This window comes from Stigmatopora nigra, chromosome 19 (assembly GCF_051989575.1).
Source record: "Stigmatopora nigra isolate UIUO_SnigA chromosome 19, RoL_Snig_1.1, whole genome shotgun sequence".
NCBI lineage: Eukaryota > Metazoa > Chordata > Actinopteri > Syngnathiformes > Syngnathidae > Stigmatopora > Stigmatopora nigra.
In genome coordinates this window covers 9,197,264-9,213,261 of record NC_135526.1, presented here as the reverse complement: position 1 = coordinate 9,213,261, position 15,998 = coordinate 9,197,264, and the positions used below count along the sequence as shown (strand labels likewise).

The 15,998-nt window shown below is 39.7% G+C and overlaps 2 protein-coding genes, 1 long non-coding RNA gene and 2 other non-coding genes across 5 annotated transcripts; 4 read left to right on the top strand and 1 right to left on the bottom strand.

The window, feature by feature from the left end:
* Nucleotides 1-1,553: 1,553 nt before the first annotated feature.
* Nucleotides 1,554-4,817, bottom strand: LOC144212819 (cornifelin homolog B-like). The gene is made up of 4 exons (XM_077740968.1): nucleotides 4,793-4,817; nucleotides 2,714-2,827; nucleotides 1,926-2,086; nucleotides 1,554-1,752 (listed from the first exon to the last, which is right to left on the bottom strand). Exons 2-4 carry the CDS (start codon nucleotides 2,817-2,819, stop codon nucleotides 1,621-1,623), a joined length of 399 nt encoding a protein of 132 aa, XP_077597094.1. The 5' UTR covers nucleotides 2,820-2,827; nucleotides 4,793-4,817; the 3' UTR covers nucleotides 1,554-1,620.
* A 2,285-nt stretch (nucleotides 4,818-7,102) lies between these two features.
* On the top strand, nucleotides 7,103-9,940 carry LOC144212769 (uncharacterized). The gene is made up of 2 exons (XR_013329814.1): nucleotides 7,103-7,246; nucleotides 9,102-9,940. It is a non-coding gene; the product is annotated as an uncharacterized LOC144212769 (long non-coding RNA).
* A 1,379-nt stretch (nucleotides 9,941-11,319) lies between these two features.
* On the top strand, nucleotides 11,320-11,391 carry trnad-guc (transfer RNA aspartic acid (anticodon GUC)). The gene has a single exon. It is a non-coding gene; the product is annotated as a tRNA-Asp (tRNA).
* Nucleotides 11,392-12,100: 709 nt separating this feature from the next.
* trnav-aac (transfer RNA valine (anticodon AAC)) lies at nucleotides 12,101-12,173 on the top strand. Its single transcript has one exon. It is a non-coding gene; the product is annotated as a tRNA-Val (tRNA).
* A 195-nt stretch (nucleotides 12,174-12,368) lies between these two features.
* Nucleotides 12,369-15,619, top strand: LOC144212744 (coiled-coil domain-containing 92B-like). Its single transcript, XM_077740852.1, has 4 exons — nucleotides 12,369-12,570; nucleotides 12,650-12,811; nucleotides 13,000-13,047; nucleotides 14,752-15,619. Exons 2-4 carry the CDS (start codon nucleotides 12,682-12,684, stop codon nucleotides 15,432-15,434), a joined length of 861 nt encoding a protein of 286 aa, XP_077596978.1. The 5' UTR covers nucleotides 12,369-12,570; nucleotides 12,650-12,681; the 3' UTR covers nucleotides 15,435-15,619.
* The last annotated feature ends 379 nt before the right edge of the window (nucleotides 15,620-15,998 follow it).

The following is a 15,998-nucleotide window of genomic DNA, read 5'->3' as shown; positions in this document are numbered from 1 at the left end:
GATTTAAAATCTGTGACTTATGTACACACACATAATATGTGCAACGTCTCGCACCTAAAGGACCTACTTCATCCACAACCATTATTGGAAAAAATAGACCTGTTGCTTGACTCATTTCCTCCATGTTGTTTAATCAGGTGATTGTTGGACAAAACGGCACACACACAGTTACATACAGTAAAAGTAATAGAAAGACAATCAAAAGAAAATTCTAGGAAAGTCTTCGTCTTGCACCAGTGAATGTACTTTTCCCAAAAGTAGTTTTAAGAAATACCGTATATTCACGACTATTCGGCGCATCACATTTTAAGCCGCAGTGTCAGTAACGAGTGCTATTTTTATATTTGACACACAGAGGCTGCATCATTAAAAAGACGCAGCCAGGCATGGCAAAACATACACAAGCTTAAACATACACGCTACACCCACCCGCTAAAACCACATGTTTAATAAATATTTGCCTTGAGATTCATTCATTCATTCATTCTTCTTCCATACCGCTCATCCTTGAAAGGGTTGTGGGGGTTGCTGGAGCCTAACCCAGCTGTCTTCGGGCGAAAGGCAGACTACACCCTTGACTAGTTGATTTGAGAGTAGCTCGACATACGATCTCGGTCCCGGAACGCATAAAGCAGGTATCTCAAGGTATTACAGATTTTTACAAGAATTAATCACTTTCAGAATGAATAGTATCCCACATTTTGTAGAAAAAAATGTTCCAAAAGACTTCGGGTTACATATTACTGACTTTCAAGTCAAAATGTCTATCTTGTTTCCATCTGGTGTTATTTAAGATAGTTGTAGTATAAAAATGTTCCAAAAGACTTTGGGTTACATATTACTTACTTTCAAGTCAAAATGTCTATCTTGTTTCCATCTGGTGTTATTTAAGATAGTAGTAGTATGTATTCCCAAAAAAGATGCTGCTATCTAATCAAACCTGGTGGTAGCAGTGTGGTGATAAGGTGCTGCTTTACTACTACATGGACTGCTTTCCAAAATTTTAAAATGGCTCAACAGACTTTTGTATAATACAGACTTTTGTATAATTGATCACGTGTTGCTTAAGAATGACTCTTAAACCCCTTTGAAGGAATAGACAACAGAAAGAATATATTTATTGAATTATAGTGTAGTGTACAATTATTTGTGTAGTGTACAATTGTTACTACACGATTGTTGTGTAGTGTACAATTATTAGTGTAGTGTACAATGTAATTTATCTGATTTGCAACAATCGGCAAGGTGAAGAGTGGCTAGCACGTTCGACTCACAGTTCAGAGATCAAGGATTCAATCTCAGGTTGAGACCTTCCTGTGTGGATTTTGTTTTACCCATGCCAGCGTGGGTTTTCTCCGGGTATTCCTGTTTCCTCCCACATCCTATAAACATGCATCCTAGGCAGTTTGAACACTCTAAATTGCCCCTAGCTGTGAGTGTGAGCGTGAATGGTTGTCCTTTGTCTCCTTGTGCCCTGTGATTGGCTGGCCACCAAATCAGGGTGTCCTCCGCCTTGTGCCGATTGTTGGCTGGGATTGGCTCCAGCAGCCCCTGCAACCCTTGTGAGGATAGACAGAAAATGAATATTGAATTTTAAACAATAAAAAGGGGGCGCTATGGTCAGGCTAAGTTCTTGGTGTGTTTGTTAACAAGCACGATTTGGATGGAGCGCTCCTTCATCTCGCGTGCCATCTGGCACCACACGCACGATACACAAAAGGTGGATAACAGGCAGTCGTTGGACATGGACCCCTGCGCGCAAAAAAAAAACACATATCAAAAGTTGAAAGCCCACTTAAAATGTAATTTATCAGGTGTGGATATCAGAAGAAAAATAAGTATGATGGTGAAAGACATCATGCAATGGAGAAAGATGGTTTTTTTTTGTCTCAAATAAAAAAATGTTTATAAGTTATTCCATTTACCCGTATGCCGTACAGCTGGCGCATGGAATATCTGGTGGTCATAGTGACAGGGTGCACGATGGGGCTGACCAGACAATCCACCAGGGGAAGGCAGAGGCACTCGCCATACTTCTTCGTCGTCATACACATGAAGCAAGGACAACACCAGCATGCGAAGCAGCCTTTTATTTTGTAGTGAAACAAACACTTGTTAGAATTGGTGATACAACTTTGGATTTCTTGAGCATTAAATGCCATTCATCTAATAGTAGTTTGCTATTTACTTTTATTCATTCCTTAATTCATTTTCTGAAAGGACTATCCTATCCAGGGTAGCGGGAGGTGCTGGAGGCCATCCCAGCTGCCTTCGGGCCAGAGGCAGGGTAGACTCTCTATCGGTGGCTAGCAGATCGCAGGGCACAACCATTCGTACTCACACTCAAATCTAGGGGAAAATTAGTATCCAATCAGCCTACCATGCATGTCTTTTGGAATGTGGGAGTAAACCACCTCGGAGAAAACCCACACAGTTCCAGTGGGAACATGCAAACTCCACATAGGTGGACTTACCTAGATTTGAACCCAGGACCCCAGAGTTGTGTGGCCGACGTGCTAAACACTCAAACCGCCGGACCGCCCACTTTTTACTTTTACTTGAGTTTATTTATGATGGAGTAAAGTGATGAAGGGTTTGTAATTACGATTAAAGATGAGATCCGAATTTTAACAGATAAATAAACAAATAAATAAAGAAATACATTATTTATTCAATAAACCAATATAAAATAGATAACATTTTAATGTCTTACACATGGGAACGTCGTCGCAACAATCACAGATTCCGCTGCCCCACTGGTTAGACTCTTGGTGCACCATGACGGGCGCAGGCTGCCTAACCACCATTTTGGACGTCATGTTGACTCCTGCAGATCAAATGTTACAAGTAATATCATGAGATATGAGCTTAATGCGTTCCGGGACCGAGCTTGTATGTCAATTTCAAGTGATGTTGGTGGTGAGACAGAGAGAGAAAGAGAGAGAAAGAGAGAGAAAGAGAGAGAGAAAGAGCGAGAGAGACTTTTTGGATGACAATACCATCATAACATTACAAACATAATTTTCACTTTAATGAACTTAGAATACAATACTGACACACACAAAAAATACATTTTAATCTTATTTTACACTAAATTTAATTCAAATTTTGCTTTAATTTTGTTACTTTTCTTCTTCCGGCTTTGCACTTATTGGCTCGCTTCCACCTTTTCATTTAGCTGGAATTTTTAAGAGGAACATATCTATGATTATTTGCTTTTGTCTCCCAATCAAAATATTTCGAAAATGACGCACACAAATGTCCTCACAATAGGATAACGCACAACAACTTGCCAACTAGTTCGGGTGCACCTCTCGTATTGGCGAGCCAGCGTACACCACTCTCATGTTTTTAGATTATTTCGTGCTCAATATTCATTGTCATCACTCGCCTTTTCTTCACACTACCCTTCATTGCCCCTGCCTCATTTGTACTCATTGTTTTTCCCTTGATTCTGCAGTGACTAACACAAAAACACGGAAAATGCAACGCTCTGCCCAGTGCTTTTAGATAACTTTACATGAGGGAGATGCGACGAAAAAGACGCTCTTATCATAAGTAGCCTCTCGCATCTTGGCCACCTGGTTGTCTCGTAAGCTTGTATCTCAAGGCAATTATTTGCTCGGAATTTTACTTGTATCTCAAATTTCTCATATATTGGTGGACTCAATGTCAAGGTATTACTGTACTACAACTTTTTCCAGCTCTCTTCACGTAATGACGTATCATTAGGCATACAGTAATGTCTGTATCCACTTTGGTCATTAACTGAGGCGTGTGCTGCAGTTTTAATTTTAGAACCAACTACCTGGACTAATAATTAAGTCTATCAGGAAAAAATACCAAGCACATCCACTAAATTTAGCTTCTATTTATTTGCACGTCATGTTTAAAATCTTTCAAATGGTCTTATTTTTAAAGGAGTCCAAAATTTGGGAGGTTATCTGAGGTTAAGTCAAATGTGTCAATATTTATATCCCGGAGTTGAACTTTTAATACTTAGGGTAGTTAGAATTGTACTGTAAGTAAGATTTTCCTTTATGGAATCATACAACCCCAAAAAAATAAAAATAGAATTTCACAAAAGGAAATAATTGGGAAGTCATCTTTTTTCTCTATAAAATAGTTCCAAGATCAACGTCATATTTAGAGAAACGATAAAAGAATTTAAATCTGATATTTCTCGTAAAAAAATCTATTTCACTTTTAAAGAATTCAAACTTGTTTTTCTATACACTGTCATATTTGTCAATAATAATGTTATGCTCTTTTTGCTGGAACAGGTTTTACATTAAAAAATATTATTATTGCAATTAGTCTTTTTTTCAAGGGAAAGTCAAAAGAAATTCAAAATTAATTGGAATTAAACATCATTGATGCATTTAAGAAATATAAGTGCTTTTATAACAAAATACTTGAATAAGCTATGAAGAAAATGTGACTTTTCAAATATTTTTAAAATAAGCTAGATAAAAATTGAACCATTTAAAAAAGGCTAAATGAGGTGAAAATTCAAGTTTATGTCTGTTGCATAATGTCATTTATTTTCGAATAATAATACTTTATTTTTGGTTATTTGTTTTTTTGAGTTTGTTGAAAAAAACATTCATCTTTCCAACTTAATTTTCATAAATCATTTAGAAAAAAGGTGATTTATGTTTTAAAAACCAAGTTTTAATATTACAAATAAATATGAGCTCAAAGGTAACATGAAATGACAACCAAAGTCATTCTAAAAGCTTTCAATATTGCAAATAAGTTATGATGTATTGCAAGAGAGAAGGTGTGTTACCTTAAGAATCCAAAGTTGAAATGTTTTCGTGCATTCGAGCAGAGCAACTCCAAAATTAAAAGCCAAGAGGCGCAACCAGACCAACCTGCTGGGCCTGTTACATACCGACCGATTGCGGTGCTCGTACGTTTGGTCGCTGGTCTTTTGGTCGCCGCTCTTTTGGTCGCCGTTAGGGTTAGGGTTATGATTGTCAAATGTACTTAGATATTAAACCTAACCCTAACCCTAACCCTTGGTTAGTTTAGTCACAATTGATCACTTTTTCGGGGACCCGGACATTACATCGACGGACATTTAAAAAAGAACCAACGTGACATAACAAGTCAAATGTCAGATGTGATTTTTTGGGGGGTATTTTAAACATTGAGCGCTCAACGTATGAACCGTTTCGTGCATAGTGTGTATAGAGACAAGCACATTTAGTACTTGCACACGCCCAAATGGTAATGTTTATGTTGTCGAGTTTTTGCTGTTTTATTTTTTATAATAAAGAATATGTGAATTTCCTTTGTCTTCTTTTTAATAAAATGTTTAATGTTTTTATTTATTTATTGCCTTTTATTTTGAAAACAATCGTTTGCGAGTCCGGCGATGAAGTGTCCGTCGACTAAATGTCCGGTCACGCTTTTTCGATATAAGGTTACGTTACGACTCATGTCAATAGCATTATACACTGCACTGGGCAGCCAAACCACTCTGTTCGTGGCAAGTACGTATTTTCACACCTATAGGGTGCACTTACAAATGTAAAATTTTCTCTAAAATGGTCAAAGCGCCCAATCGGTCGGTACTCCTTCTCTGTACACTAAATTCGCTTGAGTGACTGGTTTTAGTGCTTGCCGGCATGCTACTTATTGCGATGAATCCAACGGATGTTCACCCTAAAAATATTCTCCCCTCGCATTCCAAGCATTACGGTAAATCCATGGCAAGGCATTTGACCTTCGTATATTCGCAATGCTTTTAACCCTCAAAAACACTCTGAATACTTAAAGAAACAGCGTACTAGAGCTACACAGAGGAAATGGTTGACGTGAATGACAACAGAATGTGAGTGTGAACGCATGGAAAATGGACTGAAGCCATGGCTCGAACACAAATTAACAGGTTTGCTAACGGATTGCTGACGAATGACCAACATTGTAGTTTGAGCAGAGTGCGTCACACGAGTTACGTGACGATTTGGAATCCATTGTCGATGGTGATACAAAAGCAAGGAGAATCAAAGGCTTGGGTGTGATGCATGTCGCAAGTTACAATGAATTGTGGATGACTGGGCTCAAGTGTCGGCTAGCTGTTGTTCGAGCTTTCGCCAAATATGGAAACAAGTTGCCGGAATACACAACTATGACTGACAGTGAGATGGAGCATAGCGTAATGAACAACCAACTCTTGAAATCAAAGTGTACCTTTTACCTCAATAAAGCATCATCAAACTTAGTTTGCATAACATACGCGAGTGGCTAGCATTACCTAGGTACGCTAGCAGATAGCATAACATACGCTAGCCTCGACTCATTGTAGAACCCTTTCTGAAGAGGTATTGAGAAAAAACTGAAAATATAGCTGAAAATGAGACTACGCCCTATCAAACGGTGCGTTTTTTTAGGTGTGAAAATACTTAGTTCAAGTGTGATTTTAGTAAGTTCATAACAATAAACATAAGATATCATATGGGAATGAATTTCACATGCCTTACATCTTTAGAATGTGTAGTCCTATTTCTGAAGACAGCATGGCCCCAACCAATTTTGAACAGAGAATAGACTACAAATGTGCCATCACATATAGAACTAATGTAAATTGCACAAATACTGACAATAGAATGATTTAAATTTAAAAAAAATACTTTTGAAAATTAACATAATCCTAATTAATAATATTCACACATCTAACTTGACATGGGAATAAGGCAGTGGCTCTTAACCTGGGTCCTGTCGAACCACAGGGATTCGGTGAGTCAGTCTCAGGGGTTCGATGGAGCCTCTGCCGCGGAGGTCAAGACAGATCGACACATCATGATAAAACGCCCCGCTTGACCATTACAGGCTCTAGATGATCACGTGCCATTGCTTTGCCAAACAGTGCTGCGAGGAATTTATATACAGTCATACCTCTAATTATGAATGCCTCTAGGTAAGAAATTTTCTGGTTATGACATTTTATATACAAATGAGTGACTCGAGATATGGTAGAACAGGCTCTTGCCGCCATCTGATGGACTAAATTTAATTTCTCATTGTTACGTCCACGGGAGACGTTGAGGCGAGGTAGGAGGGATTAGGTCGCAGGGAAGCAGGTGAGGACGAGGACTATTGTGCTCATAACCAAAACTTTAGGAAAAACTTAGGAGGGACCTTATAAAATAACAAAGACTTGTGAAACAAAACATGAAACCAAACCGGACTCGAGAAAATACGTGGATTAGAAAAAACAAGATAACGTGGATGCATGGTAAGGGAATTTAGGCAGACGATCCGACAATGATATTAAACTCAGTGGGGTTTAAATAGACAAAACAGGGATAATTTCGAATCACGCATTTAGTGTTAAGACCTACCGTATGTGTGCATGTACATCTAAGTGTATGTATGTATATATGTGCTTATATATATTTATGTATGTATATATATGTTCTTACATATGTGTATATATGTATGTATGTGCTAATATATGTGAATGTATGTATATATGTGCTTATATATGTTTATGTGTGTATATATGTACTTACATGTGTGTATTGGATTGGATTAACATTATTCATTGTGGCAGTAGCAAGAGGGTGATATATATATATATATATATATATATATATATATATATATATATATATATATATATATATATATATATATATATATATATATATATATATATATATATATATATATATATATATATATATATATATATATATATATATATATATATATATATATATATATATATATATATATATATATATACATACATACTTTATAATACCATAGTTTTGAACCACAGGAGTTCAGTTGAATCTTTGTGAAGAAAATCAACAAAAACATAACACATTTCAGCAATGCGCTCATTTATTTATATATTTATTCATGTATTTATTTATTACCTTATTACCTATCCATTAATGTCTAAAATGCCTTTCCCATTTGATGAATAAAGTTATCCAATCCAATATAAAGTACACATCTACTTACCAAATTTTCCAGTTATGAAAAAAGTTCTGTTCTGGTATGGTTCTGTAGAGGTTCAACTGTATCTTGAATTTGAGCAAATTCATATTTTATTTTACACTAAAGTAAAGTTCGGTAAAAGTGCTGACTTTGGGCCAGAGGCGGGGGACAACACCCTGTATCGGTGGCCAGTCGATCGCAGGCCACAAGCAAACAGACAACCATTCACACAGACAGGGCAATTTAGTGTCCAATCAGAATGTGGGAGGAAAACTGGAGTACTCAAAGAAAACCCACACAGGACCTCGGAGCTATGAGGCCAACATGCTAACCACTCAATCCGCCGGGCCGCCCATTCTACGAAATATATTTATCTATTCAGTTTCTGTTCTAGAAATTCTGACAAGTGGTGCAAGGGTGCTGAAGCTTTTCTCAGCCAACTATGAGCAGTAAATGGAAAATGGCTTTTGTCCCCCCCCAAAAAGTTCTTTACAAAAACTGGCCATGGTTCATTGCATTAGGTAGCAAGAGTATTTAATCATTTTTTTAAATTGTACCACTGTTCTCCTACCCAAAACTTCTTTATTGTCCGGTTACATTGTTCAACTAAATAAATAAAGCCAGTTCTTAAAAGCAGCACGACCCCAGTGAGGATAGAGGAGTTCAGAAAATGAGATGAGAAAGTATACTAATTTAATCAGTCTGGCATTGAAGTGGATAATAAACATATCAAAAAACATTTTCTATTCTTGGTGAAGGGCAAGTGCATAGCTGACAGAGGGGGTGAATGTTTGGCAACTGACAAAACATACGAACGCGCACGCACTAGCACGATTTAAAATTATGAGATTGAAATGTCTTTTTAAGTTTCTTTATATATAACTACTGGAATTTCAAACACTGATTTGAACATCTTGTCGCGTTTTGACCTTGAGTTAATGGAAATGCACTTTAATTAGCGCCGTCTTGTGTTCAGACTGAGAAGTGCAATTTAATGTAAGCAGAACAAAAGCTTCTTCTCAACAATATTTTCCAAATTTGCTGCAGGTACAAATGTCGTAGTTTGTACAGCCCTTCTCTAATCTCTAGCGTTAACGCAAACATAAAATTCCATATTTGTCCTTTGTTGTGTTACATCTCAGCAATGGGAGCCAGTTTGGGTGTCTTTCCAGTTCTGGAGTGTTTGCGTGCCAACCTCAACAGCACACCGGCTCCTCTGCAGAAATGTTTGTCTTCGTGGACCTTCCCATCTCGCACGCGTGGCTCCACGTGGTACGTCCCACGGAGAAGACGGGCCGCCACGAGGAAAGGATCAGCCTCCCCCCTCAGTTCCTCTGGAGATCCGTGATAGCCCCTGGTGGTGGTCCGGAAGGTTTCTGTACCAGCTTTGTCCATTTTGTGTGTTTTCACCTGCTTACAAAAGTTAAATGCATAAACAACAACATTCTAAAACTATTAGTTAACTCCATTTCTTACCTTCGGGTCAGTGAGAGATGCAATTCTCTTTTTCCTGCATTGGAAAAGGTTAATATTTCACTTGTTTTTTTACTCCTCCCTCTCCCTCTTTCGCACGCCCTTCCTCTCTCCCTCTCTCTCTCCCTCTCTCTCTCTCTCTCTCTCTCTCTCTCTCTCTCTCTCTCTCTCTCTCTCTCTCTCTCTCTCTCTCTCTCTCTCTCTCTCTTTCTCTCTCTCTCTCTCTCTCTCTCTCTCTCTCTCTCGCTCTCTCTCTCTCTCTCTCTCTCTCTCTCTCCCTCTCTCTCTCTCTCTCTTTCTCTCTCTCTCTCTCTCTCTCTCTCTCTCTCTCTCTCTCTCTCTCTCTGTCTCTCACTTACTCTCTCTTTATCTATCTATCTCTCGACCCCCCCTCCAATGCACAAATATGCATTTATAGGTAGACAATTTCAGGGAAGTTTTATAATAGTGCTGTTGTTTTTCCATTTTTTAAATAGCCATGTCCAATAAAAATGCTTTGGCACTTTCACATCTTTTGACATCTGATGTCTACGGATTTATAGGATTGCTGTTTTTTGATGAATGTGTTTTTTCACTATCTTGTGGCAGATACAGACAAACCAGTTAATTACTTGTGGATTTTTACATTTTGCGCAAGCCAGTCCGACTGTTAAAATTATCACATTTTAATTTGATACTTAACATAGAATGCAAAAAATACAACGTAACCTAAAATCTACGTTTTAATTTAAATTACTTTCAAACCAACATAAAACTATTACTTTGAAAGGTGAAATTTGTCATTAAGAAGGTGATCCATGCTGACTCATGCTGCTGCCAACTATCCAATATTCATTCATGAGGGGGTTGCTGGAGTCAAATCCAGCTGACTTTGGGCAAAAGGCAGACTACACCCTAGACTGGCCGTCAGTCTGGCTATACGAATCAAATTTCAATTGAATGCCTTCCCGGCTCAATAAAAGACAGGGTTAGGGCTCAATTCATCATTTTGCTGTCATCTTCTAGAAATCCTTTTCTTTCCAGAAAAGAAATATATCATAAAATGTATGCTATATTACATAACATTTGTTACCTAGGTCTAGATTCTACAATGTCTTGTCTGTCTTGTATCTGTCTTTCTATTGCAACCAAGAAATTTCCAGAATACGGGATGAAATTAAATTCTAACCTAACATAAAGGTAACATATTTGCTAGTGTTTCAGATCGAACACTCCAGTTCCCGTCACCTTCGACCTACTTGTGGATCCACAGGGTCAGGTGAGGACAAGCTGAGACTGCCTCATGGACAAACCCAATGACCCTCATTGACATTTAAGCACACAGAGGAGTAAGTTTGGAGTCCAAGAGGGAATGGGGTCAATTGAAATCTCAGTGGGAAGTTGGAGAAAATGTTCCAGGGCAGTTAAGATTCCAATCAGCAAATAAGAGCTGACTGGAGCTAAATGCGTTTCCCAAAGTCTACAAACTCTTTTGTCGTGAACAACGCAAAAACTACAAAAACTATGTCTCTTTGTCAGTGTACTCGTTAGTATAGTGCACTGTATTACAGCCAATCCCGGTTGAGACCGAGGTTTGATACTTCGATTAGAAGTTTTCTTTTGATTACAGGATACCACTTCTTTACTTTATACTTCCCAATTGTACACTACACATAAATATATCGAAGAAATTAGAGATAAGTGAACCCACATAACTTCATGCTAAAAGTTCCACAGAACAGTATGTTTTATTTCTTTCAGAGTATCCTCATGCAGTGGCTGCGTTATGAAGTTCTGTCATTACATAATGTATGAACCACGCCACTGACATAAAATGTACCATACTTCTAAGGGTTAACACTAAATACTCTCATTGAAATACTCTACTTTGACAAGGGAAAGTCACCTTCCTCGTTAGTATAGTGGACAGTATCTCCGCCTGTCACGCGGAAGACCGGGGTTCGATTCCCCGACGGGGAGTAACTTTTCCGCTCCGTTTATATTTTAATTTTTTTTTCGTATAGTGATATAGCTGCCTACAATGCATTCGATCGTTGAAATTTATGTGTCCACCATTATATTATTTTTATATAATAGCCGCAAGTAAATGATTCTAAAAAAAATCGAATAATATCTTCCATTCCGCCCATCCTCGAGAGGGTTGCCGGAGCTTGACCCAGCAGTCTTCGAGCGAAAAGAATACACCTTTGATTAGATTGGTGACTAGTCATTCGTAGGGCACCCCGAGACAAATGACCATAAGGCGTCAGGCGAGTGAGCCTCTACACCACGAGGCATCTTATCAAACAAACAAAACAATTCCTATCTGGGGCGGCTCAGCGGCATCACATTGGGGGACCTGGTTTCAAATTTAGGTCAGTCCACCTGTGTGGAGTTTACATATTCTTCAGGGTTTTTTTCGGTACTCATTGTCCCCTTGGTATGAGTGTGATTGGTCGTTGTCTCCTGTGCCCTGCAATTGGCTGGGCACATATTCAGGCTATCCCCGTTTCAGGCCCGAAGTCAGTTGGGATAGGCTCAAGCATCCCCACGACCATAGTGAGGATAAAGCGGTTCAGAAGGTGAGATGAGAATTCATGTTTCAATCGATACAAATATAGGTGTATATATAAAAAACACAATTTTGTGATGTATATATATACTCGTGAAAACTATTGTTAATCAGCCAGTTTCCGTAGTGTAGTGGTTATCACGTTCGCCTAACACGCGAAAGGTCCCCGGTTCGAGACCGGGCGGAAACATGTTTTTTTTTTGTATTATTGCTAGTCATTCAAATAACCAAACACCAAAAATAATCAGTTCTTTCCCAGCGTATAACGGCTATTACTATTCAAATATGGAAGGAAATAAGGGGTATTACTGTAGGACGCCTTAGTGTTTGATAACAGCGCATATTTCAAACTCCCCTCCTGCCTTTAGATGGCAGTAGTGGCCGGGCCACACAGACGCGCACGGCGAACTGCTTTGTTGTGCACGCGGCTGGCCTGCATCGCTTAAACGCGTCCACGCAAGTGACGACGACGTTTATAGTATTTTTTTCTCCACTTCCTCCGACAAGTGCTCGTGCACGGCTATTGGAGTGCGTACACGCAGCAGCATCTTTTGTCTGGCCGCTGAGGAGCAGCTGAACATCACACGGTAGGCCAGCACGCACGCGCTGCCGCAGTTTATCATCGTGCATGTGACCTCAGGTTATTCCTATGTGCTTACTTTGCAGACGCGCGTGCACGTGCCTTATTGTTTTCCTCCATGGACGCCAGTAGACTGGAGCGTCATGTGGCCAGCGTGCAAAGAGGAATTGTCTTTCTCGAGCACGAGCATTTCACATTGCTGGCGGGTCTGCACGTGGAGATCAGCAACCTCAAAAGAAGATGCCATGGTATGCCTTATCTCAGTGGTCAAGGCCAGCAAGGCCTTCTCTTTTGGCCTTGATTTATAAGGTGCCATTGATGGTGATAAACATGGTCATGTTTGAACAATAGTTCTGACTCTATCGCTGTCAATGGTATTCAAATGAAAGCAACTGCATCCAATTTCACCTTGATGACTTTGTGTGTGCGCATGCAGAGCTGAGCTGTGAATTAGACTCCAAGTTCCCACACAAGACATCGGCAGGTGAGATGGAATTAATGACATTCACCCCCCCCCCCCATTTTGTTCACCTTATTTTCTCGCATATAAGCTGCACCCTTAATATCGTTGAATTTTACAATTTCCCGCGTATAAGCCTTCCCTGATTCTCACCTCCATATTCATGGTTTTAATAGGGTGTACAAATGTGTTACTTTGAAGGGAAAATCTTAAGAAAAATCATTGCATGTGGTATTTCTGAGATACTGCATGAATCTAAAGCACATTTTTGGTCAATATCATAAGGAAGTTAATATTTCATCCAGTAATGGTTGTTTTCTTACTGCAAAACAGAAAATAACCAACAAATATTAAATATTAATGTGTCGACATCTACTGGTGAAAGAGTATAGCAATGCTGTAAGTTTTGTGCGCATATAAGCCATATCCTTGATTCAGTCATCATTTTTTTGTTACAAATATTGGCTTATCTGTAAGAAAATACGATAAGAAGCCAAGTGTGCTTGTTTCGTGGGAATTTGTTTATTCGCAATGGAGTTTAAAGAAAAGAAAAATGGACACGCAAGGAAATGTTGAACTAGTTATCTGCCATGGGCAGTTTGTTTAAACGAGGAGAAGTAGCAGATATGAAAGCTCATCTTTCATTGCCACTGAGAATGGAAAACAATGAGTTAGCCACCCAGTAGTTTTTCCAAACCAAGGCTTAGGCAGAAGTGTAATTCCACAGCAATACAGTAGATTTGATTTCAATGTATTTGTAAAATTGGGCAGTATAAGTAATTCTGTGGACAAAACACACACTTGGGAAATATTTGATCTTATGAAAGTCTATTAGCATACTGCCAAAGTATAATGCAAAGCATCATAGCAAAATTAACCAAAATCAGCATTATTTAGTGAGAATTGTTAAAAAAAACACAAAAAAAGATGTGAAACATAAAACACATAAAAGCAGAAGCACCTCCTCACAAAAGGGGACTATTTAATGTTCATAGCACATGCTAAAAATTTATTAGTATAAAGTATAATCCACTTTTTGTATTAGAAGCTGAACGTAGAACTGCAATATGGTCATAGTCACTTCATATCACAATTAGAGGTAAGATCTGGCCAAACAATTCTGACTCGACCCAGCTCTCGGATCAAAAAACCCGACCTGGACCCGAGGAATTAACTAGATTTGCAGGCCCGAGCCCAAAGTAAACCCAAGATTTCATTTTTTTTTTTTTAAGGACTCCCGACTCGAGTCGGGTGGAGGGGAGGTGATTTATGATAACAGATTAGAGCCTGTATTTTCAAACAAAATCTAAGTTAAACAAGACTGTATAAACATTGACAGCTTTTATATGATAATATAGATGTTGGAGGATTTCCACTGTTTAAATTAAATTAGCATTCCCTGTCGGCAGCTTCACCTCTGATTGCAAAAACATTACATCGCCTTCTGTTTCATCTAAAATTCTAAATGTATTTTATAACAAGTATTCCTTAGTTTTAGTATCTACACATCATTTTAGTATAGATTTTTTTAAAAACGTCTATTTTTTGTTTTATTTTTTAAAGTCAGCGAGAGAATTTTGGGTCGGGCCGAATTTGACCTCAAGATCTTACCTCTAATCACAATCCGTTAATGTGAGGGTAATATTGCTCAGCCTTAGTTGGGATGTCATTTAGCTGAGCTGCGGTGGTTTGCGTTTGCAGAACACTAAAGGATTTTGTTTGTATCAGAATATGAAGCAGAGCTAGCGTCACGCTGTGAGGCCGCTCGGCGCCTCCTCGAAGAGCAGCATGGTACAACGATAGCTGCCCGTGGAAAGCTGTGCCTGGATGGGGCACGTGCATCGGAGTTAGGTCGTAATCTACGCCAGGACGAGCGCCACTTCCTGGAAGAGCTCAAGCGTCGCAGCCACAAAATTACAATGCTCAATCGTGAGCTTCAGCGACAGAAGGGCGCCAAGGCCGCCCTGTGCCACCAGCTCAACGCCGCCCGTGCGGAACTGCACCAGCGACGCTGCACGGGTGCCGCCACCCGGGTATACGTGGACCCGCTCCCCCTACCCCTAGAGACGGAAACGGTTGAAACAGATGAGGACGATGAGGAGGAGGTAGATCCCGAGCGGTCGCCGGCATCCATCTCCCCTTTGGTCGGACAGCACCTGGTGAGGTACAGCGTGAGGACGGCGCGGGTGCGAGCGTGCGTCCCTCGGGAAAGAGTGACGTCACCACAGAGGCCGCGGCCTATGCCAGACCCTGCCCTATTCCTGGCACCCTTCAGATACCGCCTCCTACGCTGGGGCCGACCAATGAGAGTGCAGGATGGTGAGGCGGACGATTGGGAGGATGTGGACGAGGGTGGCGGCCTGCAGGGGCGGGTGGACATGGGCGCTGCTGAGGGGGAGACGGCCTTGTAACGGCCTTCGCAGAGGCCAAATTTCAGCCAATTGGTAGATGACATGGAAAATAGATTGGCTGAGGTTCGCTCTGCCCTCAAGCAAATAGTGAGTTTATGATTATTTTTCACTGGTTTTCATTTGAGGGATGCACTTGACTTGATACTGACTTCCTGTATGTTGACTTTCAAATGAAATAAGTACTTTCTTAATGTGTCAGTTTCATTTTTGAGATACTAGGTTTGGTGAAAGCGATGACATATCCCTACGCCTGCGAGAAGGCAATAACGTATCCCTACGCTAAGGCATTGTGGTGTTGCCAACTTGAAATCTGATTGATTAACGCAACAGTCTTATCGACGCTTGTTTAATGCAGCATAGCCTGCAGAACTGATTGTGAAGGCCTTGAGGCAGATTTCTGACCCTGGCAACAAATAATGGCTGAAATGTGATTGGTCAAATGCTTCATTATGAAAACACATCTGGAAGTTGTGCAACCAAAGGGAGAAGCAATGAAAGGAAGCTAGCAGACTATTTGGAATTATTTAATAAGTAGTGAAGAATATGACATTCATATTCTTCAAT